Source organism: Urocampus carinirostris, chromosome 10, assembly GCF_059441175.1.
Source record: "Urocampus carinirostris isolate Australia breed hairy pipefish chromosome 10, RoL_Ucar_1.0, whole genome shotgun sequence".
In the NCBI taxonomy this organism is placed as follows: Eukaryota; Metazoa; Chordata; class Actinopteri; order Syngnathiformes; family Syngnathidae; genus Urocampus; species Urocampus carinirostris.
Window position 1 is genome coordinate 4,478,834 of NC_142358.1, and position 27,806 is coordinate 4,506,639.

Genomic DNA, 27,806 nt, shown 5'->3' on the forward strand with positions numbered 1-27,806 from the left:
TTGAAAAGCAAGCAATGTCAAATGACATCATCCTTCAATGCTTGGAATACCTGCAAATAACACTCTGAAAAATGACAAGCACCCTTGTTGAGCACGTAAGCATGTGTGTAGCTCAGCATTTGGACAGCTTAACAAATAAAGTAGAGCCTCTGGTTTTGGCACCCCCACCTTACAATGTTCACGTTACGCTGTGGAATAAGTTGTTTTTTATATGATCCCGCTTGGTGACATTATCCGCAAGTATAATATTAGTTTCCATTGCTATGCAGATGACACTCAACTGTATGTGCCACTGGAAAAAACTGGACATTTAAGTTTTAGAAATCTGGAGGATTGCCTTACTGAGATTCAAAGATGGATGTCAAATAATTTTTTACGCCTTAACCCAGAAAAAACTGAAATGTTGATTATTGGTCCAGCTCACTGTCGTCATTTGTTTTCAAACATTACCCTGAACCTAGACAAATGTAATATCACCCATAGTGACTCGGTCAAAAATCTAGGTGTTATATTTGATCCTAATCTGTCGTTTCAGTTACATGTGAAAAATATTACTAGAATAGCTTTCTACCACCTCCGTAATATTGCGAAGATTCGTTCAATGCTGTCCCAATCAGATGCAGAGATTTTAATTCATGCGTTTATTACTTCTCGGCTTGATTACTGTAATGTATTGCTTTCTGGTCTCCCGATGTCTAGCATTAAAAGTTTGCAGCTGGTTCAGAATGCAGCAGCTAGACTTTTGACTAAGACTAAAAAGTTTGAGCATATTACACCTGTATTGGCCAACTTGCACTGGCTCCCAGTCCACTTAAGATGTGACTTTAAGGTTCTCTTATTAACATATAAATGTTTGCATGGGCTTGCACCCTCTTATCTCTCTGATTTGATTTCCCCCTATGTTCCTGCACGGAGTCTGCGCTCGGAAAATGCCGGTCTACTTGTGATTCCGAGAGCCAAGAAGTCTGCGGGCTCGAGAGCGTTCTCCATCCGGGCCCCGGTGTTGTGGAATGCCCTGCCTCTGGATATTAGATCTGCAACCTCAACGGAAGTTTTTAAATTGAGGCTTAAGACACACTTCTATTCCAAAGCATATGATTGATGCCCACCTCGTATTCTGTTTTGTCCTGTCTTTTTCTGAGGCCTGCCTGGCTGATACGAAGGAGAAGGATGATTTGGGATGGGTCAGCGGACCGGGGTCTGACCTGCAGCATGTCAACCCCTGCATTTACCAGCTGGCGTCGTCGTTGATGTCATGCTCTTTCCGGACATTTTCAACATCTTACCTAGTGTTTACTATTCTGTGTACAGTAATGCTAATTGTAATTCACCCTGTTCAATCCTGGAAGGGGGATTACCACATGTGAGGTCCTTTCTCAAGGTTTCTCTTTTCTCCTCACACTGAGGTTTTTGAGTTTTTCCTTGCCCGCATGCTGGTTTGCTAGTTTAAGATCAGGTAATTGTGTAATTTTGTAACTGTAATCCTGTGCAGTCCTTTGAGACATTTTTGTGATTAAGGGCTATATAAATAAATTTGACTTGACTTGACTTGACTTTTCGGGCACCTCGTTACATTTTCCCCACCATACCACATTAGCAAATTATTTTGCCTGACGAAAAACTCCCCAAAACACCAAAAATTTAAACTTTGCGTTGACTATGACTGTTACGTCATTAAGCTGCTAGTCTGCAATTGGTTGGCATTATATAAGATGCTGCCCTTCTATTGGTTAGCATCACAGCATTGTGAAAATGCTATTGGCTGAACTCCCTCTCACAGTGCCCTTCCCTTTCAGCATTCAGTTCAGAATATTGTATGCTTCATAAAAACTTTGTAAGATAGAGAGATACAATGCCATATTTTTGTACTCTATTCATTAGTATGGGTTCCAAAACCGCTAGAAGTGATGCTTGACGGAGAAGGAAAAACATGATGACCATGGAAATGAAGCTTGCAATTAACAAGGAATATGAAGACAGCACATGCGTTATTGCCCTTGCTAAGAATTATTGCCATAACTAATCCACAAGCAAGACTCTAATCATAAATAAGGAAGTGATTAAAAGTCCTAAAGAGGCATGACAATTCTTGCAACCACAAAACCGGACACACATTTGTGTATTCGTCTTAGGTTTATTAATTCACGTGCCATTTGACTAATAGACGTTTCACTTCCTCGTGTAATTGGCAGGCCGTGATTGCAGTTTTGGATGAGTTCACATTTAATTTAAGTGAAGTGGTTTTTGTGCATCAAATAGTAGTTGAAAGTGTGAAAAAATAAACAAATGAAAACGTGGCAAGTTGCAGTTCCATACGATCGAATGCAAAGAGGGTTGGGACTCAAATTTTTCTTCTTTTCATTTATGTTTCTTTAATAGAGGTTACACTAGATAACATCGTACAACTTGTATAGAAGTGACTATAACAGTTTCTGTGCACAACTGCTTTTTTTTAAGTCGGCTTTACAAAAATAAACAAACACATAATTACCTTCTGAAACTTTGTTGGGTCTTCATTCCAATTTGGAATTGCACAACATGAGTGTAGCAACACATTTTTACAAAATACATATTGAGCAAAAGCCAGGTCGACTCAAATAAATGCACAATACCGACAAAAAAAAACCACTCAGGAGATAATAATAAATAAAGCAAATGTTGCCATTTTAGTATTAGTTTTCTTCACAGAGCAAACAAAAGGTATTATTTTATGCCATTAGTACAGTGCTTGTTAGCCGTTTTTCAGGCACATAATAAATGCTAATTTCAGATAGCTCGTATATAGTTGCTATTAATGAATCCATCCATCATCTGCACCGCTTATTCTCAGTGGATCGCGGGGGTGCTGGAGCCCATCCCAGCTAAATAATGTTTGTGCAACAAGCTAGAGGCTGTAGGATCCTTTTTCTAGATAGACCTCACATTTCCATGACAGAATTTGCAGGTTGGTTGGTTTAAAAAAAACAACATTCTTGGCAATCCAGTGCGGAAGTAGCCCTTCCCAGTAAGATTGGTAGGAGTGGTAGGAGAGTTGGGACATGTGTTGTTCAGTGATTGGTAGATATTTGTTGTGTGAGCCTGATAAGGAGCATTTTTTTCTCACCTTGTCAGACATACATCCAGGTGGGATATTTAATTTTTTTGGTAAATCTATTGCAAAATGTACTGATGGGTGTTAAGTTCTAAAGAGAATTGTCAAAAAATTCTTACCATCGCCTCTATCACATAAAAATCCAGCATTAATTCCACTTTATTTTTGTTAAAAAAAGGCAACCAAACACAATAAAAACGTACATTGCCGAGCAAAAGTAAACCATGAAATGGCTCGTTTAGCGTTTGCAGGAAGCCACATGGGAGACACAAATAAAATGTGGAGGATGATTATACTAGAGGTGAACACACGCATATATATATATATATATATATATATATATATATATATATATATATATATATATTCTCTATTCATCAGTCCATATATTGTATTTTTTTTTTTGCCAACTGGAGTGAAAACTGTCATCTAATTGTAGAAATACAATGATAATAAAGGTGATACAGATTCTGAGCTGTTTTTAAAGAAATAATGGGCAAATACTTATTTTTCAATATGTGCAAAACTTTGTCCAATGCCAAACTTAAACTTGACCAAAAAGACATGTGGCTTTGATCACAGGTAAATGAGGTGATACAAAGTATTAATGTCTATTTTTCATTTTTTTTATGTTTTAGCACAATATCAAATGTTGAATAAAATTGGTTTATTTTCACAATTGTGTCTCACGTGTTGTTGATTCTTATAAAATATTCGGATTATTTTCATCTATAGGTTTGTAGCCTGAAATATGTCAAAAAGAGTGGGGTTTGCAGTACTTTTGCAAGGCACTGTAAGTTTCAGGCTGAAACTTTGGTCTTTACCTGTAAAGAGATAAGACTTTTTTTAACCATGGTTTGTGTTGAACTGCCAAAACACAGAAACTAGTGACATCATCACCCGTGTGTTATTTACGCGTGTCAGTTTCTAAATGCCCCTTGCCGACTAGCTTTACCGATAAATTTTTTGAGCAGGTCGTGGTCCATTTCGGCGAAGGCCTGCGTCTGTGTGACCGATGTCAGGTGGTTGATGCAGAACTTGAAACAAAACTCCTCCAGGTCCTAAAAAGATCAAGACGGCCCAGTCTGGTCAACAGGGAGGAAAGGCAGGAAGGTCACGCTACGAAAATTTTTGGACTATCGGCGATGCCTTAAAGGTATTCCCAAACCGATTTATTTTTCAATCAGACACAGAACGTATAATGTTCCTCCCAACAATTATGCAGATACGTTGGAAAATATTCCACCCGCTTAGGGCACTAGAGAAATTTAGTCCCAAAGTTGACCCATCTGGCTTGTTTGCAGAAGAGCTGTGAGATCATTAAAAAAACACAACACTTTCAAATGGGCAAATCCCATTAACACAAAATGTTAGGCCAGCTCTTAAACAGACCCTTTAGGTAGGGGATTGTGGCTTTCAGTTTGTGTTCATGACGTTGGTATAATTTTGTCCATCTAGCTTCCCGTTAGAGCTGGAGCTGCTTAGGTTTTCCTTTTCTTTTTCTTTTTTTTTTCTGCCGGTTGGTGCTCGTTGGCTGCCACTATTTGTTGTTTGGCCAGATAGCCTGGTGACTATCAGGATGATGAAAAATATAGAGATTTTATGCAATAAGAAAGCACTTTTTCCTCACATTTTGCTTGTTTAAGAATTAGGGATTACCTTTAAATGTGTCTCAATGAACTGAGATGGAGGACTATAAGAGAGTGAAACCTGATGATACAGAAGGTTGAACATTAGTCCCACACCCAACATTATAGCTTTTATACCAGGGGTCAGGAACCTGTGGCTCACGAGCCAAATATGAATCTTTGCATGAGTACATATGAGTTGAATTCCATTAAAAATTTCACCACGTCGGTCAGAATTTGCTGGGTAGAGACTTTGGTAGTGCAGACAAGCAGAACCAACGCTGGGATAATTTACGGTACTGTCCAGTATATTTAGGGCACATTTTTAACTAAAGTGTACAGTCAAGGTGTCACACCAAAAAACATAGTTTTGGTTGTACATCGCTTAGGAATACATTCTATGGAATCTCGTTAAACAATATATGTTCATTATTGAGACACTTTATGATGAAGAGCCACATAACTATATTTCTATTTGGCAAAGACCTAGAGGAACTTGATTGGGTGAGCAGTAGGGATGAGTGGAGCGATGCATGGAGCGCAAGCACTCCCTCCTGTCTCCTTCACTGTGCCGTCTGCGTGGAAGGTAAATGCGTCGGGATACTTGTTTGCAAAATTTTGAGACATTTTTAAAAAAGAGCTGTGCTTGCACCTTGAAACCATTATCTATGACAACAATGTCGGTCAAAATGAGCCATAAGACTTAAGTAACAGCGAGAGCGACACACATCTTATATGGTGTATTTCAGGGGTCAGCTACCTTTTCGGTGAGGAGTGCCACTTTCAAATTTCCTTGTAAATCAGTGTGCCACACCAAGATTAATGACTCGCACATTTTTTTTTTATATTCAACTGAGCTGTCATTTTACACTACTCCAAATATACAACATGGATAGACATTGAAATCGTATAACTGACCTATTTATCTAGCACTATTCTTGTTCATCAATAAACTAAAAAATGAATGTGAGCAACGCGTGGAAAGGCCTGTAGACATCCATGACTTTAACTTTGGACCACAAGAATCAACCATTCTTTATCCTCAATGAACTATAATCAAAAAACAAGTGGTATGGACAGCTACCATACTATTCACCAAAGAAATCTTATAGCAGAAAATATCAAATTGAAACACACATGCTTTCTGCCAGTCCCTCCTCTTGACGTTCAATACTTCTGGCTGACATGGGGATGTGTTTTATTCTCGTTTTTGATTGTCTATTTGTTAGGCAAGCCACCAAACAAAACCTCTGAGCCCAAAAAGAACGCTTCTTTAATATATTCGCATTAAGTAAAAGAATTTCCGTGCTTTGCTATGCAGTGAGCAAATGCAATTTAAGCAGTGACAATGGTTTTCAGGGTCCGTGTTTGTTTGCCGTACTTGGAAATGGCACGTTTTAATGTCTCCGCCTTGTCAGACTGGTCCTTGAATTCATGTTCATGATTCGTTACGTATTGACGTTTAACCCTTGATGTGCGAGGTACAATGCCCCAGTCATTCGCCCACGCTGGCTGAAAAGAACGACATTTTTTCGCTGGAGGAGCCGTCATGATTCATTCATTTATCGCGCGCCTGTGTTTCGTTGGCTGGGTTAAAACACAGATCTCTCCGCAGCGCCGCACAGACACACACTCACAAACGAAGCGGAGGAGGAGGGGCGCAACTGAAAATGTCTAAATTTCAGGTAAATGAGCTTAGAAAAAAAACAATAAAATGAATAAAATCATTATTATTTTGCCGTGCGCTCGCGTGCCACTGGTTAACCCCTCACGTTTCACTGCTGGCACGCGTGTCATAGGTTGCCGACCCCTGGTGTATTTAAATGGGACACAGGCTCTGGTATTATTATTTGATAGAGTTAATCAAATCATCAAATGTCACACGGTAAAAAAAATGTGCTAAAGAATAAGCTTTTGTCTGGAGAACGGGTTTTGAGGTTTTGTTGAATTTTTTCTGAAAATATTTGGTGTGGCTCTTTTCCCCCAAAAAAACAAGTATTTTGCTTCTATGGCTCCTTGTGTCAAAAAGGTTCCCAACCATTGTTCTATATTATGTGTACTTTAGCGTACTTTTAAAAATGTTTTATTCTATTAACTATTTTTTACCACTTTTTCAGTACTTTGTTAGTTTTAACAATTTGTAACCACTTTTTGGTACTTTGCCATACTTTTATGAGCTTTTTCAGGTGTTTTATTATCTTTCACTACTTTTGAGTATTTTTCCCATACTTTTCACTGTTTTCTTATTATTGCATTTAATCCTGGAGAGCCATGTCTAATCTCATTGCAAACAATACAATGTTCCACAACGTAGATATCAATGACAATAATGACAATTCAATTTATTTATTACAACTTCTCAGCAGTTTACCTTACTTTTCCATACCCTTTACTATATTTTACTACTTTATTGTACTTTTCAGTACTTTTTCATATATTATCCTTCGCTACTTTTGAGTATTTTTTTTTTCACACTTTTCACTATTTTTCAGTACCGCACCGTACTATTCTATACCATTTATTATTTTTCACTAGTTTGTTACTTTTTAGTACTTTTACCATAGTTTTTCAATACATTTTCATACTTATCAGCATTAGTTTTTTCATACGTTTCTCATTTTATCACCACTTGAAGTTACTATTAAGAACTTTTCCCATACATTGCGTAATTTTTAACTACTTTTAAGAACTTTGCCCACACATTTAGCAATTTCTCTATACTTTATCCATACTTTTCAGTACGTTTTTCATGCTTTTTGCAATTTTACTGTAATTTTCAGTACTTTTTTCAATTACTTTTCAGTATTTTTTTTAACTTTTGACTAATTTTCCCAGTTTTGCCAGTGTTCACAACTTTTTAGAGCTTTATCCATACTTTTCACTATTTTCAGTACTTTTTCATCCTTTTCACTTTTTTTCCGTATATGATCGTTCTTTTCAATACTTTTGTATTTTTCCAGCACTTTTCATAGGGTTTTAGTCCTTTCAGTCCTTTCTTTATCCATCATTTTAAAACCTTTCATGAAACATTTTTTATTTCAACACATTCAACTTAAAACACATTCATATAACTCTATTTCCAATACTTAACTCAATATTTTCAGCCTTTTTGTCTTTACACGCAATTTCCCGAAACTGCATATTTCAATTTTTATTTTCATTTTTTTTTAATATTTGGACTTTTTAAAAAACTATCAATGGTTTACTTCAGCGCTCAATTGCAATCATTTGTGCAAAATTGTCTGGAGGGCGCAAGGCAAGATCAAGTCCTCACAGAAATTTACCTGAGCCTCAAACTTGACGGCAGCTGACAGCAAAGTGATGGCGTTTTCTTCTGAGATGCCCCTTTTGATGGTCTCCTGGCACAGTCTCTTTAATCTGCTCTCTCTGTAGCAAGTGGCCAGGTCCAGCAGACCTGAAAAATTGCAAGAGAAAGTTAGGAATTAGGAATATAATTGCTGCTTCAGTTATGCCAGGTGCTTGACGTGCTGAGTCCTCACCCAGGGCATCCTCTGGTGGCAGGTTGATGCAATCAGTGTAGAGGTACTCGAGGAAGGCTCGGTACACAAGGAAAGGAAACTGGTGGATTTCTATGGTGTCTTCATCCGTTTCATTTAACAGTACACGGAAATGTTCACACCTAAAAAAAAAAAAATACATATTATATATACACACATTATATATACATACATTACATATATGGGCGGCAGTAGCTCAGGAGGTAAAACGATCATTTTAGGATTAAGGGATCCCAGTTCGAATCCCGGCTTGTCCGTGTTACATGCCAAAGTGTCCTTGGGTAAGACACTGAACCCCCAATACCCCCAATAAGCAGGTTAGTGCCTACATGGCTGCACAGATCACAGCCGCTATTGGGAAAGGTGAAGCACAATGTAAAGCGCTTTGGGAAGTCATTGACTTGAAAAGCGCTATATGAATGCAGATCATTTCATTTCATTTCATATATATATATATATATATATATATATATATATATATATACATACACACACACATACATTATATATACATATATGTATATACATACATTATATATACATATAAATACATATATATATATATATACATGTATATACATACATTATATATACATATATATATATATATATAAATACATATATATACATGTATATACATATACATATATAAACATATATATACCGTAAATTCCGGACTATAAGCCGCTACTTTTCCCCCAAACTTTCAACCCTGCAGCTTATTCAGTGATGCAGTGCTCGAGTACAAAAGGTAAGATTTTAGACTGCAACTTCTTAGCTTGTGCACTAATTAAATTAGCGTAGACATATCCTGATCATGCAAACTGCAAAAAGAAAGGCACATGGCGCAACATTCAAGTTAAACGCAATCAAGCAGTCCGATATAGAAGGAAACAGGGCTACCGCACGTAAACTTTACTTTGCGAGCATGATGCTAGCGTGTTTTTGAATAAGAGAGCGTGGGACGATGTCTATATGCCAAAGTCTCTTTCCCATATTGACGGAAGACAACTTTGATGACGTCAGTTATAAGGAGGAAGATGAGGACGGTTTACCGTGCTTACTACAGGTACGGTATGTTTTTTAACAGAGCTGTTTACTGTTTTGCAAGCGTGTTGCTAGTAGCGTTTTCTACCCTTCACAGGCACAGTTTGGGATGAAAGTTATAATATTATTATCAAAGCTTTGAAAACTCTATCGGTGTACCGTCTTTCTTTGTGCCGTAAATTCCGGACTATACAGGACTGTCTCAGAAAATTAGAATATTGTGATAAAGTTCTTTATTTTCTGTAATGCAATTAAAAAAACAAAAATGTCATACATTCTGGATTCATTACACATCAACTGAACTATTTCAAGCCTTTTATTTTAATATTGCTGAATTTGGCTTACAGCTTAAGAAAACTCAAAAATCCTATCTCAAAATATTAGAATATCATGAAAAAGTAGGCTATTCAACTAATCACCTGAATCATCTAATTAACTCGAAACACCTTGCGAGGGTTTCCTGAGCCTTAAAAACACTCAGCTTGGTTCAGTAAACTAAATCACAAGTATGGGGAAGACTGCTGATCTGACTGCTGTCCAGAGGACCATCATTGATACCCTCCATTAGGAGGGTAAGACACAAAAATAAATTTCTCAAAGAGCAGGCTGTTCACAGAGTGCAGTTTCAAAGCATATCCACAAAAAGTCTGTTGGAAGGGAAAAATGTGGCCGGAAACGCTGCACAACCAAGAAAGATGACCGCAGCCTTAACAAAATTGTGAAGAAGAGCCGCTTCCAGAATTTGGGGGAGCTTCAAAGACAGTGGGCTGAAGCTGGAGTCCAGGTATCAAAAGCCACAGTTCACAGACGTGTCCGGGAAATGGGCTACAATAGCCGTATTCCCATGGTCAAGCCACTTCTGAACTCAAGACAACGGAAGAAGCGTCTGACTTGGGCTATGGAGAAGAAGCACTGGACAGTTGCAGAGTGGTCCAAAGTCCTCTTTTCAGACGAAAGCAAGTTTTGCATTTCATTTGGAAGTCAAGGCGCCAGAGTCTGGAGAAAGGCTGGAGAGGAGCAAAATCCAAGTTGCTTGAAATCCAGTGTGAAGTTCCCACAGTCAGCAATGGTTTTGGGAGCCATGTCAGCTGCTGGTGTTGGTCCACTGTGTTTCATCAAGTCCAGAGTAAATGCAACTGTGTACCAAGAGATTTTAGAGCACTACATGCTTCCATCTGCTGAAAAGCTCTATGGAGATGAGGATTTCATTTTCCAGCATGATCTGGCACCTGCCCACAGTGCCAAAACCACCAGTAACTGGTGCACTGACCATGGCATCACTGTCCTTGATTGGCCTGATAATTCCCCTGACCTGAACCCCATCGAGAATTTGTGGGGTATAGTTAAGAAGAAGATGAAAGACACCAGACCTACAAATGCAAATGAGCTGAAGGCTGCTATCGAAGCATCCTGGGCATCAATAACACCTCAGCAATGCCACAGGCTGATCTCCTCCATGCCACGCCGGAGTGATGCAGTAATCCAGAATGTATGACATTTTTGTTTTTTTAATTGCATTACAGAAAATAAAGAACTTTATCACAATATTCTAATTTTCTGAGACAGTCCTGTATTCATCACTTGCAAATGATCCTATAACAATGTGTACATGATAAAGTGAGTGCCTTTTGTAACACGCTTCTCTAGTCAACATTCATAGCTGTGCAAACAAAAGAGTTCCTCATTTAAAGCTTAGCCCGAGCGGCCCAAAGGCCACCGCATCATTGCATAGTAGGTGTTATTGAAGTGCGGCATATCCGTGTACTCAGCTTAAAGCCGACACAGCAGCAGACTGTCTGGCTCCTTCCGAGGACGAAGAATGCTGATGCTCATACAGGGAACGCTTTTATAAAAAGAGCAATGCGGAAACAAAACGTTTGCTTTGGTTTCCCCTTCTGACGCCGACGGGAAAAGCCGCTACAAACAAATTACATTCCTTCACCAACCCACGCTGGGAAAAGTGACACTACACACAAGACAATAATGCTAGACCCAAATCAACTTATTTTTTTATTGGGCAGTCGTATTAATCAATTAGTGGTAATGATCACATCATAAATGATTAAAAATGAAACTAAATAAATTATTGCCTAGTCATTTTGAGGTTAGACTTTCACATCCTCTGTGTTTTGTGTTGTTTTTTTATTAATATCCTCCCCAGATAAATAATGTCGTTAAAGATACTATGCAGGAGGTTTCTTCATTTTCCTCATGCTGAGGTTTTTGAGTATTTCCTTGCCCCATGAGGGTTTCTGATCAGGGGATGGTGTAATGGTAGTCTGTACAGGCCTTTGAGACTTCTTGGCTATACAGATAAACATTACCTGACTTAAATGGAGAAAACAACACAATGTAATATCTGTAGATGCCCCAAAAACAACAACCAAGCTTACTTTCAATGACTGGATGAATAAGGGAAACACAAAATACCCCAGTAAAGGGGCATTATATTACCCAATTCCTGCATTGAAATAAATATATATATATATATATATATATATATATATATATATATATATATATATATACAGGGATCAGAATGGAGATTTTCATTTTCAGCTGAAATAGCCAGGGTCCAGGGCGGAGCCCGGTGGGGGGTTCAGGGGGGCGAAGCCCCCCTGAAGTCAACAGCATTTATCTTATTTGCTATGTGAAAATTGCACTAGAATGAATTAAATCCAACAAAACAGAAACCATGTATTATATATATATATATATATATATATATATATATATATATATAAAAATTAAAAAAATAATAATATATTGACATTAAAAGCATTCGTAATATTGAACATGATCATGATGATACAAAATAATCTATTTTAATCATGTTTATAACAAATTTTAAATTTTGTTTATCCTGTTCTAAATATTGTACAAACACAAAAGATAAAATCATTTCATAAATAAATAGATTAATAAATACCTCAGATTGGGATTTTCTGTCACACAGGGGAACCAGTGGTTGACTGCTGCTAGTATTTGAAGTGGAAGGATTTGAAACGGCCAGTAATGTTGAACCGGTGGCTGCCGATTTTAAATGCGGATCCGAGTGCATAATTTGATCGCCGGCAAGCTATTTTTGCTTTGTGCTTGTTCATTTTAGCATGATCGATCCCGTGCCACACAACCTCGCGTACCATAATTGATCAGATCGACACAGTATAGACACTTTGCTTTCCCTGGAACATCACACTTTGCGATGAACTGGCTCAAAGTTTCTGTAACTTCCTCGATCTTTGCGCCAATTTTAACGTTTACTGTGACAGTCTTCTCCAGCCATGACCACTTAAATTTATTCTTGATTCCTTTATCAATCTCGGAGACAAAAGCCTTGTCTTCTTTTCTTAGTATTTTCATATTTACTTTTTCAAACACTCATTTCACCGTTTGAAAAGACCGGAAGGAGCGCCATGTTTGAGAAAGCCAATGCTCTGAACAAAAGCTCAGCTGATTGGTTATCAGCGAACCTATCGACCAATGGTCTAAATGCTAACTTGGGGTGATGAAACAGTCACGTATCATACCTCACCCCCCCCAAAATATTTTCTCATCGAATTTAGACAATTTACGGGAATGACCTTTGGGGTTCAAAAACAGCGGAAATCTGCGGATCCGCGGAAAATTCTGATCCCTGTATATATATACACACACACAAAAATACACAGTTAAGAAAATAAGTATTTCAACACCCTGCTATTTTGGTAGAATTCTGACCCTGAAAAAAATACTTATTTGCAGCTGTATGACACAAATACATGGTTAAAAAATCATGCATTGTGATTTCTTGATATGTCATTTTAGTTTATTTCTCTCACAGTGGACATGCACCTACGATGAAAATTTCAGACCCCTCTATGATTTTTAAGTGGAAGAAATAGCAAAATAGCAGGGTGTTCAAATCCTTTACTTTATTCACTGTATGTATATATATATATATATATATATATATATATATATATATATATATAGTTTTGACAGAATTTTTGTCTGCAAAACACATACCTTATTTTCAGAAGCGCTTTATGCACATGAATGCACTTCCCTTCCACTATGAATTTCAGATCAGAGATCTCAGGGTTGTCAAACTCTTTTTTTAATGACTGTGCCATGGTCAAGTGGTCGTCACCATCTGCAGAACATAAAAAAGGCGTCTGCTTTGAAACTTCTGTAAACAACTGTATCAACAACAGGGTTGTATTTGCAAGGGCAAACTTCTGACTTGAGTCAGAAGAATTAGCAGGAAACAGACTTTCCTGTCTTCATTTCTTCGAATGCTTCGTCCTGTCACAGAAAGAAGCTTCCTTGGATGACAGTGTCTTTGCACAAAATAATAATAATAATAATAATAATTTCCTTTGTATTGTCATTCTTTGTAACAATGTACACAGAACGAAATGTCGATACACCTGACCCGTTGTAGCGAGTCGATGCAGCCGCAGCCAACAGAGGGCGCCGCCATTATACCAATTAGGTATGTCTCGGCCGAGGCGCGAACCAGCGACCTCCCAGTCTCAAAGCGGGCACACTACCATCTAGGCTACTGAGCAGTGTGGTCATAAAAAAACTAAAACCTTTGGGCGAGTGGTTGTGCCAAGTATCAGTTTCAAGAGAAATACCAGTCTTTAATGGTTTTGCTGTGTTAAAATATATGCAATATTTTTGAAAAAAAGTTATGAGTTACAGGTAGCAATATTCCACATTAGGTAGTACGTGCTATATCCCGGTACTTACTTGTTACAAATATGTATTAACAATTTTAATGTTTTGCCTGGGGTTTCAGTCACTTGGAATGCATAATGAGATACAACATGGCGGCGCGCATGGATGCTGCTGCGGCTAGTTGCTCTCCAGCTAATCTTCTATTTATTGCTGTTCTCTGGTCTTTTGTGCTTTCTTTTTCGGACACATGTGTGGCCAAAAATACTTACAGTAGGGACGAACTTATTCGGTTGGGTGGGCGTCTAAATTTCGACTTTTCGGGCACTTTTTACACCGCCATGATATACCGAGCGAACTTCAAAGAGATCCGGCATCCTTGTGGACAGCTATCAATCCTAATAAACGACGACAACGGCGCCGTAAAGACAGAAAACAGAAGCATGGTTGCCGTGCGGGCAGATGTGTGAAGCGTGCGAAGTCAAAGGAGCAAGAAGGACGCGAGGATGTGACTAATTCCACCATTCATTCCTCGCCGGACAACCGACGCTTTATACTCAACGCTCACGAACCCCAAAGGCGACATCTTTTGACGATCTCTACAAAGACTACAAAGACTTCAGCTAAGTCAAATGATTCAGCAAAGCTAAAATTTGGTCTTTTAAATATTAGAACGCTTGCTCCTAAAGCTTTACTTGTTGATAACATTATTCGTGATTATAAACTTAACTGTATTGGTCTTTGTGAAACTTGGTTACGCCCGGATGAGTATTTAGCGCTAAATTATGCTTCACCCCCTGACTACGAGAGTAGCCATATAGCACGCACAATGAAAAAGGGTGGCGGTGTCGCGCTCATTTCTGAAAAAACGCTCAAATTTAATCCTCGTACCTCTAATAATTACAAGGCGTTTGAGGCTCTTGTGATGCGGTCCTCTCCTTTGTCAATTTATGTAATAACTATCCATCGCGCACCTGGGCCATACACAACTTTCTTGGACGAATTTGCTGAACTTTTGTCTGAACTAGTAACCTATGCAGACAAAATTATAATTATGGGGGACTTTAACATTCATATGAACTCCCCACTCAGTTCACTTACTATTGCGTTTAGGTCACTAATTGATGCATTTGGTTTTAAGCAACTGGTTGATTTGCCAACCCATAAAGATGGAAACACCCTAGACTTGGTTCTGACTCGAGGAGTTTTAACCTTAAACATTATGGTGTTACCGTGTACTACCGTTATCTCGGATCATTATTTAGTTACATTTGAGGTGCTAGCTAAATGTAGTGTTAAAAAAGCTGAAGGATTTAGGGGACGCAATATAAGCACTGGCACAGTTTCTGAGCTCTTTGAACTCCTTCCTGGAGCAGTTGCGTCCTTTCCTTCATACAATGGCTCGATTGACTCACTCATGAATGAGTTCAATACTATCCTGACTAGTGTCCTAGATTCAATAGCGCCCATAAAGCTAAAATCACGTCCTAAAAGACGCACGCCTTGGTTTACTGATGAAACTAGAACCCTTAAACAAGAATGCAGGAAATTGGAAAGAAAATGGCGCGCTACCAAGCTTGAGGTTTTCCATCAAACCTGGTGTGACAGCTTGTTAAAGTATAAAGCGGCCCTTGCCTCTGCAAAATCGGCCTACCTTTCGAAGGTGATTGCGTCTCAAAAGAACAATCCCAAAGTCCTTTTTGACACTGTAGCATCGCTTACAAGGCAAAAGACTATCGCAGATAGTTCGACGCACTCTGCTCATGACTTAATGGTCTTCTTTACTAAGAAGATTCAATGCATACAGGAAGAAATTGCTAAAGATATTATTAATACCATACATATTAAAGGGCTGAAATCTACAGAGGTACGACAGGGTGGCTGTCCAGGGAAATTGTCCAGTTTTAGTGAACTGTCACTTGATGGTGGTGAATGCGGCCAAACCGACAACTTGCCAGTTCGACCCGCTCCCAGGTTCCCTTATTAAAAGTCTTTTTGGCGTCCTTGGACCTTCTGTTCTAAATATTATAAACATGTCACTCTCCTCAGGTGTAGTTCCAGCAGCTTTTAAGTCCGCCGTTATTAAACCCACACTGAAACGACCCAACCTTGATCCAGAAATCTTAAGTAATTATAGACCTGTGTCAAACCTACCTTTCCTTTCTAAAGTACTTGAAAAAGTAGTGGCACAGCAGCTGAATGATTTCATATCCGAGAATAACCTTTTTGAATCAATGCAATCGGGATTCAGGGCTAACCACTCTACTGAGACAGCTCTGATCAAGGTAACAAATGATCTCCTACTGGCAATGGATTCTGGCGCTTCATCACTTTTGCTGCTGCTGGATCTTAGTGCTGCTTTTGACACAGTGCACCACAATTTCCTACTAGAACGGTTGGAAAAATGGATTGGTCTCTCAGGAACCATCCTCTCGTGGTTCAGATCCTACCTCTCAGATAGGACGCACTGTGTTAAATATGGCGAAATGACATCCGAGCCCTTTAATGTTACCAGTGGTGTTCCGCAGGGTTCAGTGCTTGGCCCCCTTCTTTTCAGCATTTACATGCTTCTATTAGGTGATATTATTCGCAAGTACAATATCAGCTTCCACTGCTACGCAGACGACACTCAACTATATCTTCCGTTGGAGGAATCTCCCACACTAAACTCTGGAAATTTAGAGGCCTGCCTCATTGAGATAAAAGAGTGGATGTCACTCAATTTCTTGCGTTTTAACTCTGAAAAGACCGAAATGTTAGTCATTGGTCCATCTAAATGCTGTGACTTATTCTCAAAAACTGCTGTGAACATTGACAAATGTCACATCACACAGAGTGACTCAGTTAAAAATTTAGGTGTCATATTTGACCCTGATCTATCCTTTGAAATGCATGTAAAGAAAATTACTAGAACCGCTTTCTTCCATCTTCGTAACATTGCTAAAATCCGTTCAATATTGTCTCAGTCTGATGCGGAAATTATAATTCATGCATTTGTTACCTCCCGTCTCGATTGCTGTAATGCACTACTCTCTGGTCTCCCGAAGTCTAGAATCAAGTCTCTTCAGCTTGTACAAAATGCCACAGCGAGGCTTTTAACTAGGACAAAAAAGTATGATAACATAACACCGATTTTAGATGTGATTTCAAGGTTCTCTTAGTATTATACAAAATCATACATGGACTTGCTCCCTCTTATCTTTCAGATCTGATTTGCCCCTATGTCCCGGTCCAAAGCCTACGATCTGAGACTGCCGGTCTTCTGGTGATCCCAAGAGCAAAGAAGTGTTCTGCTGGTTCAAGACCGTTCTCCATCCGGGTACCGGTGCTGTGGAATGCTCTTCCCCCTGAGATCCGATCTGCAACCTCAGTGGAAATGTTTAAATCTAAGCTTAAAACTCACTTCTACTCCATAGCATATGAATAACCTACTCTTCTCGTCGTCTGTAAAATAGTCTGTGTAATATAGTGTAATAATCTGTGAAGCCCTCTTTGTGATTTAGGGCTATACAAATAAAAATGACTTGACTTAAGCTAACTACCATAGGTTTTGATTCCAGACCATACAACAATATTACCTTACGGTCATCACCTCAGAAAATATTGTTGCATCACAGGTGTCTACTGTGCTAGATTTTTTTTTTCATCGAACATCCACTATTCGTAGTGAATAGATTAAAAAAAGGAAGAATATCTATGAAATATGTTTTTATTAAAAAAAAGAATTCTGTTACGATTGTGACGTGTAAATTCCAGTAAGAAAATAATACCCACATGCAAAATCTGAGGATACCATGACAAAAGATGTAATCCTACACTATATCAAGAACTTTTATCCCGTTATAATGTTAAACAATTTGGGTGGGTTTCCTCCGGGCACTCCGGTTTCCTCCCACATTCCAAAAACATGCATGTCAGGTTAATTGGCCGGATCAAATTGTCCCTTCGTGTGAATGAGCGAGTAAGTTGTCTGTCTCTGTGTGCCCTGCGACTGGCTGGCCACCAGTTCAGGGTGTCCCCTGCTCGCTGCCCGGAGACAGCTGGGATGGGCTCCAGCACCTCCACAACCTTACAGAGAATAAGCAATGCAGATAATGGATGGATGGATGTTAAACAATATCTCATTACCATAAAGATATAAAATAATTGAACCCTAAAAAAGCAAGAATTAAAAAAGAGAAAAAGCCTCATAGTAGTGCTATACTGGTCTGACATCAGGACCTACTGTCCCACTCTAATTAAAAGCTGTGACCCAAATAAAGATGAAAATTCCACTTGTCCAATTTACTGAATAAAAGGGTTGTGCAGTTTGAACCATTAACAGCAGAATATATGAACTTAAAAAAATACGAGCAAAACCAAAATTACTTCCCTTTGATAAATCTAAAATGCTTCACTTCTGTGGCGTTAACTTCAATATAATAAAAAAAAATATCTCATATAGTTTCCGCTGCGTCATGTGAATACAAACTGTGTCAGTTTTTATCTGTAGACTGAAATGGCGAGTGTCAACTTGCATTTACAGAATTATTGCCATCTACTGTTAAGGAGTTTAAATAACACTTTTTTTATTAGCATCATTTTGCTGAGGCAAAGGCCAACGACCCACTGAAAACAAGTCTGCGGCCCACTTCTGGGTCCCGACACACCAGCTGGGAGACCTGCTTTCGATAAGTGGTTCTCATCTAGTGGGTCGTGGACCCGTTTCCAGTGGGTCACAGACCCAACTTCAGTCGGTAGCGGGCCTTTTCCTTGACAAAACAATGCTAAGAAGGAAAAAAAACAGTCAATTACACTCTTTAACAGCAAAAGCAATAATGCCCTGCTCGATCTCTTCTACCTGTTCAGTCAATCAGCATGTTAGAGAAGGACTAAATCTTATTTTATTGTGATTTTGATGGTTTTATATACCTTTTCTGCACATATTGTGTCCTAAGAAAGTTAGTTATAAGGGGAAGGAAAGGTAGAAAACAGGGACAACAATAATTGGAGTGGACTAAGTCAATGATTAGAAAATAAGAAATGGTGTTCAAGTGTATGGCATTAAAGCACCTCTGGAAGGTACAGTAAATGGTTTAACCCCTGGATGATTGAGTGGGGTCAAAAAAGACGCCATGGGTTGTTAGTTTTCAAAATCTCTATAAAATAGAAAAACTTGTAGTCATATTCCAGTTATACCTCATAAGAAATGAGTATTAATCCCCCCCCCCCACTAATTTTCAACCCCACTCAAGGAAGAGTGTATTTACTGGTAGGCCATGTATCCAAGGGTTAAAAGCTTTTACCAGAATAGGAATCTTTATGAGCTACACAATTTAATAATCATCAATGTTTAGGTACACGCTTTATTCATATTTTGCACTTCTTTTCGTATTAAGCTATTTTAAAGCAGTTTTAGGGGGTCGCTTGTAGGTGATGAAGGTTATATGCGAGTATATACGGTACTTAAAGTCCTTTTGGTTTTACTGATTATTTTTTTCTTTGAAAATAAGGTGAATAGATTTCACTATCTTTGCTTAAAACTGCATAAATTTGAGAAGTCCGTTTTTATTTCTTCATTTAGGTTGCAGGTTGTCATTAGGGTGGAATGGCGGGTCCTGAAGTCAAACCAATGGAGGACCACAACTCTAGATGCGAGTGTGCACTTCAAGGATATCTTAATATTTAGGACCTTATCCTGAATATGTTTAAAAAACAAGTCTTGTGTCAATCTAGAAATGTGACCCATTTAACCCTGAAGTCTTACCAATGTTGAGTAAATGCCATGTGACGGCAGGCGTGGCAAAAGAGGCAAATACGTCGTCCGTGCAGCTGAAATGAGTGAGGTGTGGAGTGGCCACCACCTGACCGCGGCATTGGCCCCACATCAGCACCTGGCCACTCTGAGTCTTTGCGGCTGACGTGTGGCCGGTGTGACATGCTGCCACCTCCACAATTCTACAAAGGAGCATGATAACACTTACAAGTTTAATATGAGTTTCCATTTAAATGATAAGGAACAATTTTGAAAAGTATGTAAATTAATATTGAAGTCTTGATTTTATATATTTTAACTGGGTTTCATTCACATATAAGGTTGAAGGTTTTTCTCCTTAAAATAATTTGATCATGTAAAAAGGGTAATCAAAAATAATAGTGAGCTTCAGCCTGTGCCTTTTTAGTCTATGTTTTTTATCATTTGCATTCCTTTTTCAAGCAATCATGGAAGTGCCAATGCATGCTTTTATCTCGTCTCCTCTAGATTGTTGTAATTCCCTGCTCTCCGGACTACCCCAAAAGAATGTCTCATGAAATTGTGTTTTATCATTTGGAGAATACAGAGACCCATAGCTACTTCGTACTCTGGATATCGCTAGTTAACAGCTTTGCAGATTTTGAAGTGAATTATCCTTATTGTCATTGATATCAACGTATCTTGCACTGTGTTCTGCAAATGCGATCACGAGGGGCAAGTTGTATATGTGTGTGTTGGGTGGGCGTGACTGTCTGTGTACGTGACTGTGGTAGGCTGGCTGATGCTGTCAGTTAAACAGCGGGCGGGCGCACAAGTTAACAACCCCGCCCCCCAAAAAACAAACTGGTGCAAGGCTAGAGCTGTGCTGGTATTTTAGTGGCTTGTTACATTGAAAATAAATTCATCAATTAAATCAAGACTCTGAGGAGAGTCAGAAAATGGTGTCATCGCCAGCGGGTGTTTCATAGATGATTATCAGGTTTGGGAAACTATTTTGGCGGTGTAGGGAGGGAAACCACTAGCGAGGCTGCATGTCCAGCCTACTGCTACGGCTAGGTTAACAAGTCTCACAAGCTATTCCTGGCGAGCCGGTATCTCACCAACAAGCTAAGGGACAGGTCGCATGGTTATGTGCCTTGCCATATTTTTTCTCAATGATTGTGTTTGTTTATTTTGCATTCTGGGTTGTTGACCGAGGAGGAAAGGGACAGGAGAAGTTATTGTCATTGAATGTATTTATACAACGCTTTAGTTGTATTTAATTGTCTGAAATGATTTATACAAATACATTTCAATTTCATTATTGATTTTTAAGTAGTTTTGTGTATATTTTTTTAGTGACTGATGAAAACAAATTGCAAACATTTTTCAATCTAGGCATTGATTAATTGTTTATTTATTTTGTGTCCTCTGGTTTCATATTGTACCCTTGCATAAAAAGTAACTAGATTAATCACAATTTAAAAGTTGGGTACGTAGTTTCAGGTGTCCCTAAAAAGTTTAAAATAAAATATTTTTTCTATTAGTTGTGTGATATTAATGCCCAACTGAGTTCAAATAGCATTTATACATTTTTTCACCACGCCTATCTGCTTTAATCTTACTTTTATTATTGGTGTTCCGGCCACAGTGCGCATTGGACTGGACGTAAGGAGGGCGGTGAGATGGAAGGGTGAAAAATAATTTCACATACGTGCTCGCTGTTTTCTTTTATTCTAGGATGAAAATGGTGAAGGTAAAAAAAGGACTGTTTGGAACACAGTCCAAATGCTAACTCAAACCCCCCAAAAAAAGAAAAAATAAGTTAATTCGAGCGCATCCAAGAGAGTAACGTATTTGTACATGCAATGCAAGCAGGTTGACCTAGGCTGCAATGATGATTTCAACTGGGAGTTGGCATCAGCAAATACAATATTTTGAGGTTATGGAGACCATCTATGAGTTACCACCAAGATAAATAGGATTCCTATTCCTCTCTTAATCAGGCCATATTTGAACCCTTTCACAAAAAAATCAATTACATGTTGTGTGGGTGTTTATGCACCTCTCCTTGTCTGTGCTGATCAGTGTAGCGAGGCAATAATTTGTTTTATTGCCTGTGCCCAACTGTCCATACAAGTTGGCTCCCCAGCTGTAAACAAAGCCATCGTTTGTGAGCGCCAGCGTGTGTGCATACCCACATGCCACCTGGAAAGCAGAAGAGAAAGGGCCTGGGTGTGCTTGCTAATGACCTTACAAAGCATGTGTCTCACACTCTTACCTGGACAACTTTTACTCCCTGAAGTGATGCGAGCCTGCACGGCATTGGCTGGTTGGCCGTATTGCCCAACCCCAACTGGCCGTTGCTGTTGTAACCCCAACCGTAAATCTGCAATGTGGTGGTGAACACATTTTAAGAGTTATTGAACTGAATTGTGTTTATTGTGATTGATTTCAACGTTGTGAAACATTGTATGCAGCAAGATTAGACAAAGCACTCCAGGGTGAAAATGTAATAAAGACTTTAAAGAGAAAAAAAGAGAAAAGACTGTCAGGATAAATAGACAAAACATATTTACAACATAGTGCTTAGAGACTGGCCCAGTTATAATAATAATGCAATGTTTATTAATGAAAAATAATAGTGCACAATAATAATAGTGGAATGAAAATGAGTGCAATGACATTTAGCAGCAACAAAAATCGAACAAATAAGTCAAAAGGTGTATATTTTCACAGCATCACGCAATAAAATTTAGTACAATCCTCAAATTTGTGCTCCAGGATGCCTGGATTTGTCTTGTTGCAGTTTTCTTCTGTCTCATCAACTGTTGGGTATATGTATTTTACATTGAAATAGTTGTTTTTCTGGGTGTTTGGATCAGACACTAGCTGAAAAATGCAAGATTTTACAAACTGACATTTATTGCATATCAATAAACTAATGTTTTTGATTTGTTTTTTAAATATGGAACATTTCATTGCTTGTAACGCAAACCAAATTTGCTGGATGGTAAAAAGTCAGTTTTCACATGTACTGATGTTATACAATCAACTAAATAGATCAACTTTTTAGTGTAATCATGCATGCTTTATAAAAAGCAGTTGTCTTGTACAAGTGAGCATCTATGTAAATGACAAAAAGTACAGTAAAAACATCTAACCATTACTCAAATAGCATAACAAAACAAAACATGCCACAAGTCTCCTTATCACTCTCTTTTAGATGTAGCCAATCCCACCAGTATTTGTTTTTCACACCCAAATGTAAATGAAAATACAAATATAACTCTCTTCTGGAGTAAACATTGCCTTGCATAAAGTTGTGAATGGATTAGGTAGTAAAACAACAATTACTTCCCCATTGTCCAGCACAGCCATGGAGCTCATTTGCCCACAGGCTATGTTGACTACCATTTTGCTGTGCAAGCAACTGCTGACCCGGCGAGGTGTTGGCTGGTTGGCGGTGGACCCTGATCCCACCTGGCCCGAGTGGTTGTAGCCCCACGCGTACACCTGAGGACAAGGTGACATGTTTTTAGGTAGAAAGAAAAAAGTTGGAAATTTACACATGACATTTTTTTTCTGCACTAACCTCTCCTTCTGTGGTTAGAACAATGGTGTGGTGGCAGCCACAGGCCACTTCGATCACCTTTTTGTTTTGCAGGGTGTTGGACACTGGGGAGGGGATCGTTCCATGAATGTTAGTGCCGTTGCCCAGCTGACTATAACCGTTGTGGCCCCATGTGTATACCTCACCATCTACACACAAGAAAAGGCAATTTAAAAGTTATTTCTGTGGTGTTCCTGCTATCATCACATGAGATATGTCTACATACAGGCAATAGTCGGAATGGAAACAGATTATTGCAAGTATTCCTATAATCCGAACAATCACAATAATCTGATTACGGCCTTAGTCTAACTGCGAGTGTTCTGATTGCAATGGTTGGGTTAGTCCTTTTTTTCTGTTTACTTATGTATGTTTATGCATTTGAATAATCCAATTGCTTGTGAGCATGTGTAGTTTCCACATACAGAATATGTTTATGGCCTCAAGCACTGTGGGACGAATGATACACACAAACTCCAGTTTATTTGCTAAAAAATCTTAATGTGATCTGTTTTGATTTCTCTGGGACATTTCCATTTGTGTTCTGCCCCAATGCTACAGGTGTATCTATCCATACATATTGGATAACACAGATGTTTCCATCCATACATATTGGATAACACAGTTGTATCTATCCTTATATAGTGTAAGTTGAAGCTTCTGGCAAAACACGTACGAGCACACCTTGTAAACAAAGGTAAACAGCAATAATGCACGCTTTTGAAGCGAGAGTAATGGTATTTTGTTTATTTTGGTGAGTGTGGTGAATAAGACCATCCTTTTTTTTAATGTCAAATTGTAAATGTGTAAATATCTATTTGCATTATGACGTTGCTACCGCTACCCCAACTTTGTCTACGGGCGTGTTAAAGATTTGTTTGGACTGCTCTATAAATTCAATATTCCGTGTCCAATCGGATTATTGCATAACAGCGTAGTCATTGAATTAACCCATAAAGTTTTACATTTACAAGGCGACAAAAAAGTAAAATAAATTTTTGCATGTGTGATACAATCAGTCCACAGCTTACCTAAAGTGGCGACCACTACGTGCGGTCCGGTTCCATAGGCAAGAGACACAATCTTCTTCCCACAGAGTACATCGATCCTGCGTGGCTCAATAGTGCTCTGCAGGTCACCAAGACCTAGGCAGCAACTACAATTTGTGCCTAAACCGAAAACCTGCTCGGAGGCAAACAGTCCCTGAATTTCAATCATATTCATGTCAATAATAAAGCAGAACATTGTAAGGTGGCTATTTTACGGAAATTACTCAATACGGGTGTTAAGGAAATGGAGTAACCGTAAAAATTATGGTAATACTGTATATTAATCCAGTCTAAAACCCCTTAATACTGAGTGACGGGTTTTTGTTGAAATGACTGTGCCCAGCTAATTGTGATTGCTTTTGAAACACTACTGTTTGTCCTGATAAAAACAGATGAGCGAGGATGAGCCCGCCCCAGCTCTGTCTTGAATTAGATCCTGAAGTCTAAACAAAATGTCATTCCGTCTACATATCCCCACCCCCTGCGTTAAGCATACATTTTAACCTGGCTCGAAACATAACACAAGATGCGGACACTCCCAGCTGTTACCTCATCGTTGACAGTGACGTAGAGGGCTTCGTTGCCATCGCTCCCAAACACACATGCCTGCCGTATGAGGCCAAGTTTCTCAGGTGTAAGGAGGGCAAATATTGGCCACTTACCCACGTCCAGCATGCCACTCAATAACAAACTGCAGCAAAAGGAGGAAAGCACACATAACAACATAAATTCCTAAGGCTTAACGAGCAATATTATGAATTTAAAATAATGATTCGAGACCAGAATAAACTAAGTCGGAAATGCTGGCTCATGTCTCCTGACTTCATCTGTTAATGCAGTGATTTTGTTTATATATTACAGTGTTTACTGCAATTGGCCGGCAACCAATTCATGCTGTCCACTGCCCTATGCCCGAAGACGGCTGGGATGGGCTTCAGCATACCCGCAACCCTACTGAGGATAATGGATGGATGGATTTAAGTGTTTATTAACAACTTTTTAAATGTCTGTTCATTCTTTATTTCGTATGGATGTGCTAAATAATTCCTGAATAGGTGAATGTGAGGAACCTAAACATCATACAAGAATTAAATACAATGGTCTTTACTGTCATTGATTACAAAGTAGTGTACATTGTTTGCAACAATGCTAGACGTGGCAGTCCAGGGTAAAAACCCAGAAGATAAAAATAAGTTTATTCGGATATATAGACAATGTTTGCAAGGGAGTGGTTGTAGATAGAAGAAGCATTGTGTAAAAGTAGGAAAATATAAAATAGTAAATAAATTTATAGTCAATTATTTATTGTAAAGGGTTATTTCCAGTTATATGAGCTAGTGGGGGTTTTGGGGTTTTTAAGGGTTATTGATCTATCTTCGTTATTCATTATCCATTATCCGTTATCGGTCAGTTCATAATACGCTACAAAGCCTAGGAGCCGGGACACTTACTCTCAGCCAAAAGGCCAAGCTAAGGTCCTAGCCCTAAAGCCTTGCTGCGATCATTGCGAATGCACCGTTCCCGGAGGTACTGCAATACCGGGCCGATGCGTGGAGTGGACAGAGCAAGCTCTTATTCCATCTCCGGAATGCAAAAATCAAAGGCCAAGGCAGGCCAACTTCATATATAGTTTTATTGTTGTGCTAAAATTAACATCTTCAGTTAAACAAATGTTTTGCATTTTTGAAAAGCATTTACACTTTTGTGTGCATGTTTTTTTAAATGTTAAGTTCAAGTCTAGAGAGGTGATGGGTCTCAATTAACTTTGGAATTGTTCTTGAGACCTTTAATATTGACACAAAAAAAACTCACGGAAGAAATCGTCCAATTTAGCAAAGTTTCAGAACAACGTCAGTCAAAATATCTGCGTGTTTGTTTACATTGAATATAGCCTAGCATGGCCCAGGTTGCTACGCTAAGCCTTCAGAATAACAGAACGGGCTAATATAATTTACGTTAGCTGGTGTGTAAATGTTTTATTTCACGACTCAGTTACCTTCCTTGTTGACAAACACACGATTGAAGTCCTCATATAATTCCTCAGTTGGTTGGCTGGGGAAAGTAAATTTATTCTAGTTAGGTTAGTCAAGCACGCAAGTGAAGGAAGGTTGACAACAGAGTAGCTTCTACCGGGTGGCTGTACTTCCGGCATCACGATGGTGCGTTCGGGGACATTGAACATTTTACATCAGTCTCTAAAAGTACAATTGCGAGTAAAATATACAGTGGGACCTCGCTATTTCGCGGTTCCAAGTTCGCAGTTTCAGAGCTTCGCGGGTCTAAAAAAATAAAAAAATAAAATAAAATAATGAAATTAAAAAATCGTAAGCATTTTTGAAGGGGCGTCGCTACTTTGTGGTTCCACGTTCGCGGGTTAATTCCTGCATGGAAATTAAAAAAAAATAAAATAATAAAAAAAAATAAAAAATAAATATATATATATATATATATATATATATATATATATATATATATATATATATATATCACATCTCATCTCATGATACCATCCATACATATATATAATCTCATTATATATATATATATATATATATATATATATATATATATATATATATATATATATATATATATCACATCTCATCTCATCAGCTGCACCGCTTATCCTCAGTAGGGTCGCAGGGGTGCTGGAGCCCATCCCAGCAATCATCGGGCAGGGGACACCCAGAACTGGTTGCCGGCCAATCGCAGGGCACACGGGGACAAACAACTCACTCACTCAGTCACACCTAGGGACAATTTGGACCTGCCAATTCACCTGAAATGCATGTCTTTGGAATGTGGGAGGAAACCGGAGTGCCCGGAGGAAACCCACGCAAGCACGGGGAGAGCTGGATTTGAACCCACGCAGGAGGTTCCCACGACCTCAGAACTGCGCCGCCGTGCTGCCCCTATATATATATATATATATAATATATATATATATATATATATATATATATATATATATATATATATATATATATATATATATATATATATATATATATATATATATAATATATATGTATTACCTTTCTTTCTTTCTTTCTTTCTCATATTTCTCTTTAATCATCCCTCTCTTTTTTCATCTATCTCTCTCACTTTCTCCCTTCATCTATCTCTCTCTTATGTCTGTCACTTTCTCTCTTCATATCTCCCCCTGTCTCTTTTTCTATTTTCAACCGCTCTCTTTCTTCATGTTTAAGATCTGTCTGTCTGTCTGTCTGTCCGTCCGTCCGTCCGTCTGTCTGTCTCTCTGTCCGTCTGTCCGTCCGTCTGTCTGTCTATCTTGCTTGAATAATTGGCAATGCATTACAAGTCAGTACTTTACATGTTTTGTGAATAAAGACACTCACTCACTATTTAAATTAAAGTATATGGGAACAAGGTAAAATATTTGTTATTATTTTAAGTATTCAGAAAAGATTAAAGTAATTCAACTAAAATTAAATTGTCTTCAACCTTTTTTATATTCACTTTCA

At 38.5% G+C, this 27,806-nt stretch overlaps 1 protein-coding gene and 1 pseudogene across 4 annotated transcripts; both read right to left on the reverse strand.

The window, feature by feature from the left end:
* Positions 1 to 2,645: 2,645 nt before the first annotated feature.
* Positions 2,646 to 26,499, reverse strand: rcbtb2 (regulator of chromosome condensation (RCC1) and BTB (POZ) domain containing protein 2). 4 transcript variants are annotated; one of them, XM_088345087.1, is made up of 14 exons: positions 26,452 to 26,499; positions 26,318 to 26,373; positions 24,871 to 25,012; positions 24,304 to 24,454; positions 23,255 to 23,421; positions 23,017 to 23,175; positions 21,941 to 22,048; positions 21,725 to 21,867; positions 19,693 to 19,883; positions 13,293 to 13,419; positions 8,220 to 8,359; positions 8,004 to 8,134; positions 4,047 to 4,152; positions 2,646 to 3,915 (listed from the first exon to the last, which is right to left on the reverse strand). In XM_088345087.1, the coding sequence occupies exons 3-14, from the start codon at positions 24,994 to 24,996 to the stop codon at positions 3,821 to 3,823; spliced, it is 1,644 nt and encodes a 547-aa protein (XP_088201213.1). In that variant the 5' UTR covers positions 24,997 to 25,012; positions 26,318 to 26,373; positions 26,452 to 26,499; the 3' UTR covers positions 2,646 to 3,820. The 4 variants fall into 4 exon arrangements, with proteins under 4 accessions (XP_088201213.1, XP_088201215.1, XP_088201212.1 ...); XM_088345089.1 differs by having other exon boundaries at positions 23,101 to 23,175; positions 26,318 to 26,465; XM_088345086.1 differs by having other exon boundaries at positions 26,318 to 26,465.
* Positions 25,834 to 25,923, reverse strand: LOC148357533 (U2 spliceosomal RNA; annotated as a pseudogene).
* Positions 26,500 to 27,806: the final 1,307 nt, after the last annotated feature.

Excerpts from the sequence above, each read along its gene's own strand:
- rcbtb2 (XM_088345087.1), bottom strand. The coding sequence starts at position 24,996 with ATGCTGGACGTGGGTAAGTGGCCAATATTTGCCCTCCTTACACCTGAG. Across the intron at positions 23,422-24,303 it reads CGTAGTGGTCGCCACTTTAG|ATGGTGAGGTATACACATGG; the intron begins GTAAGCTGTGGA and ends TCTTGTGTGTAG. Across the intron at positions 21,868-21,940 it reads AGGGAGTAAAAGTTGTCCAG|GTGGCATGTGGGTATGCACA; the intron begins GTAAGAGTGTGA and ends TCTGCTTTCCAG.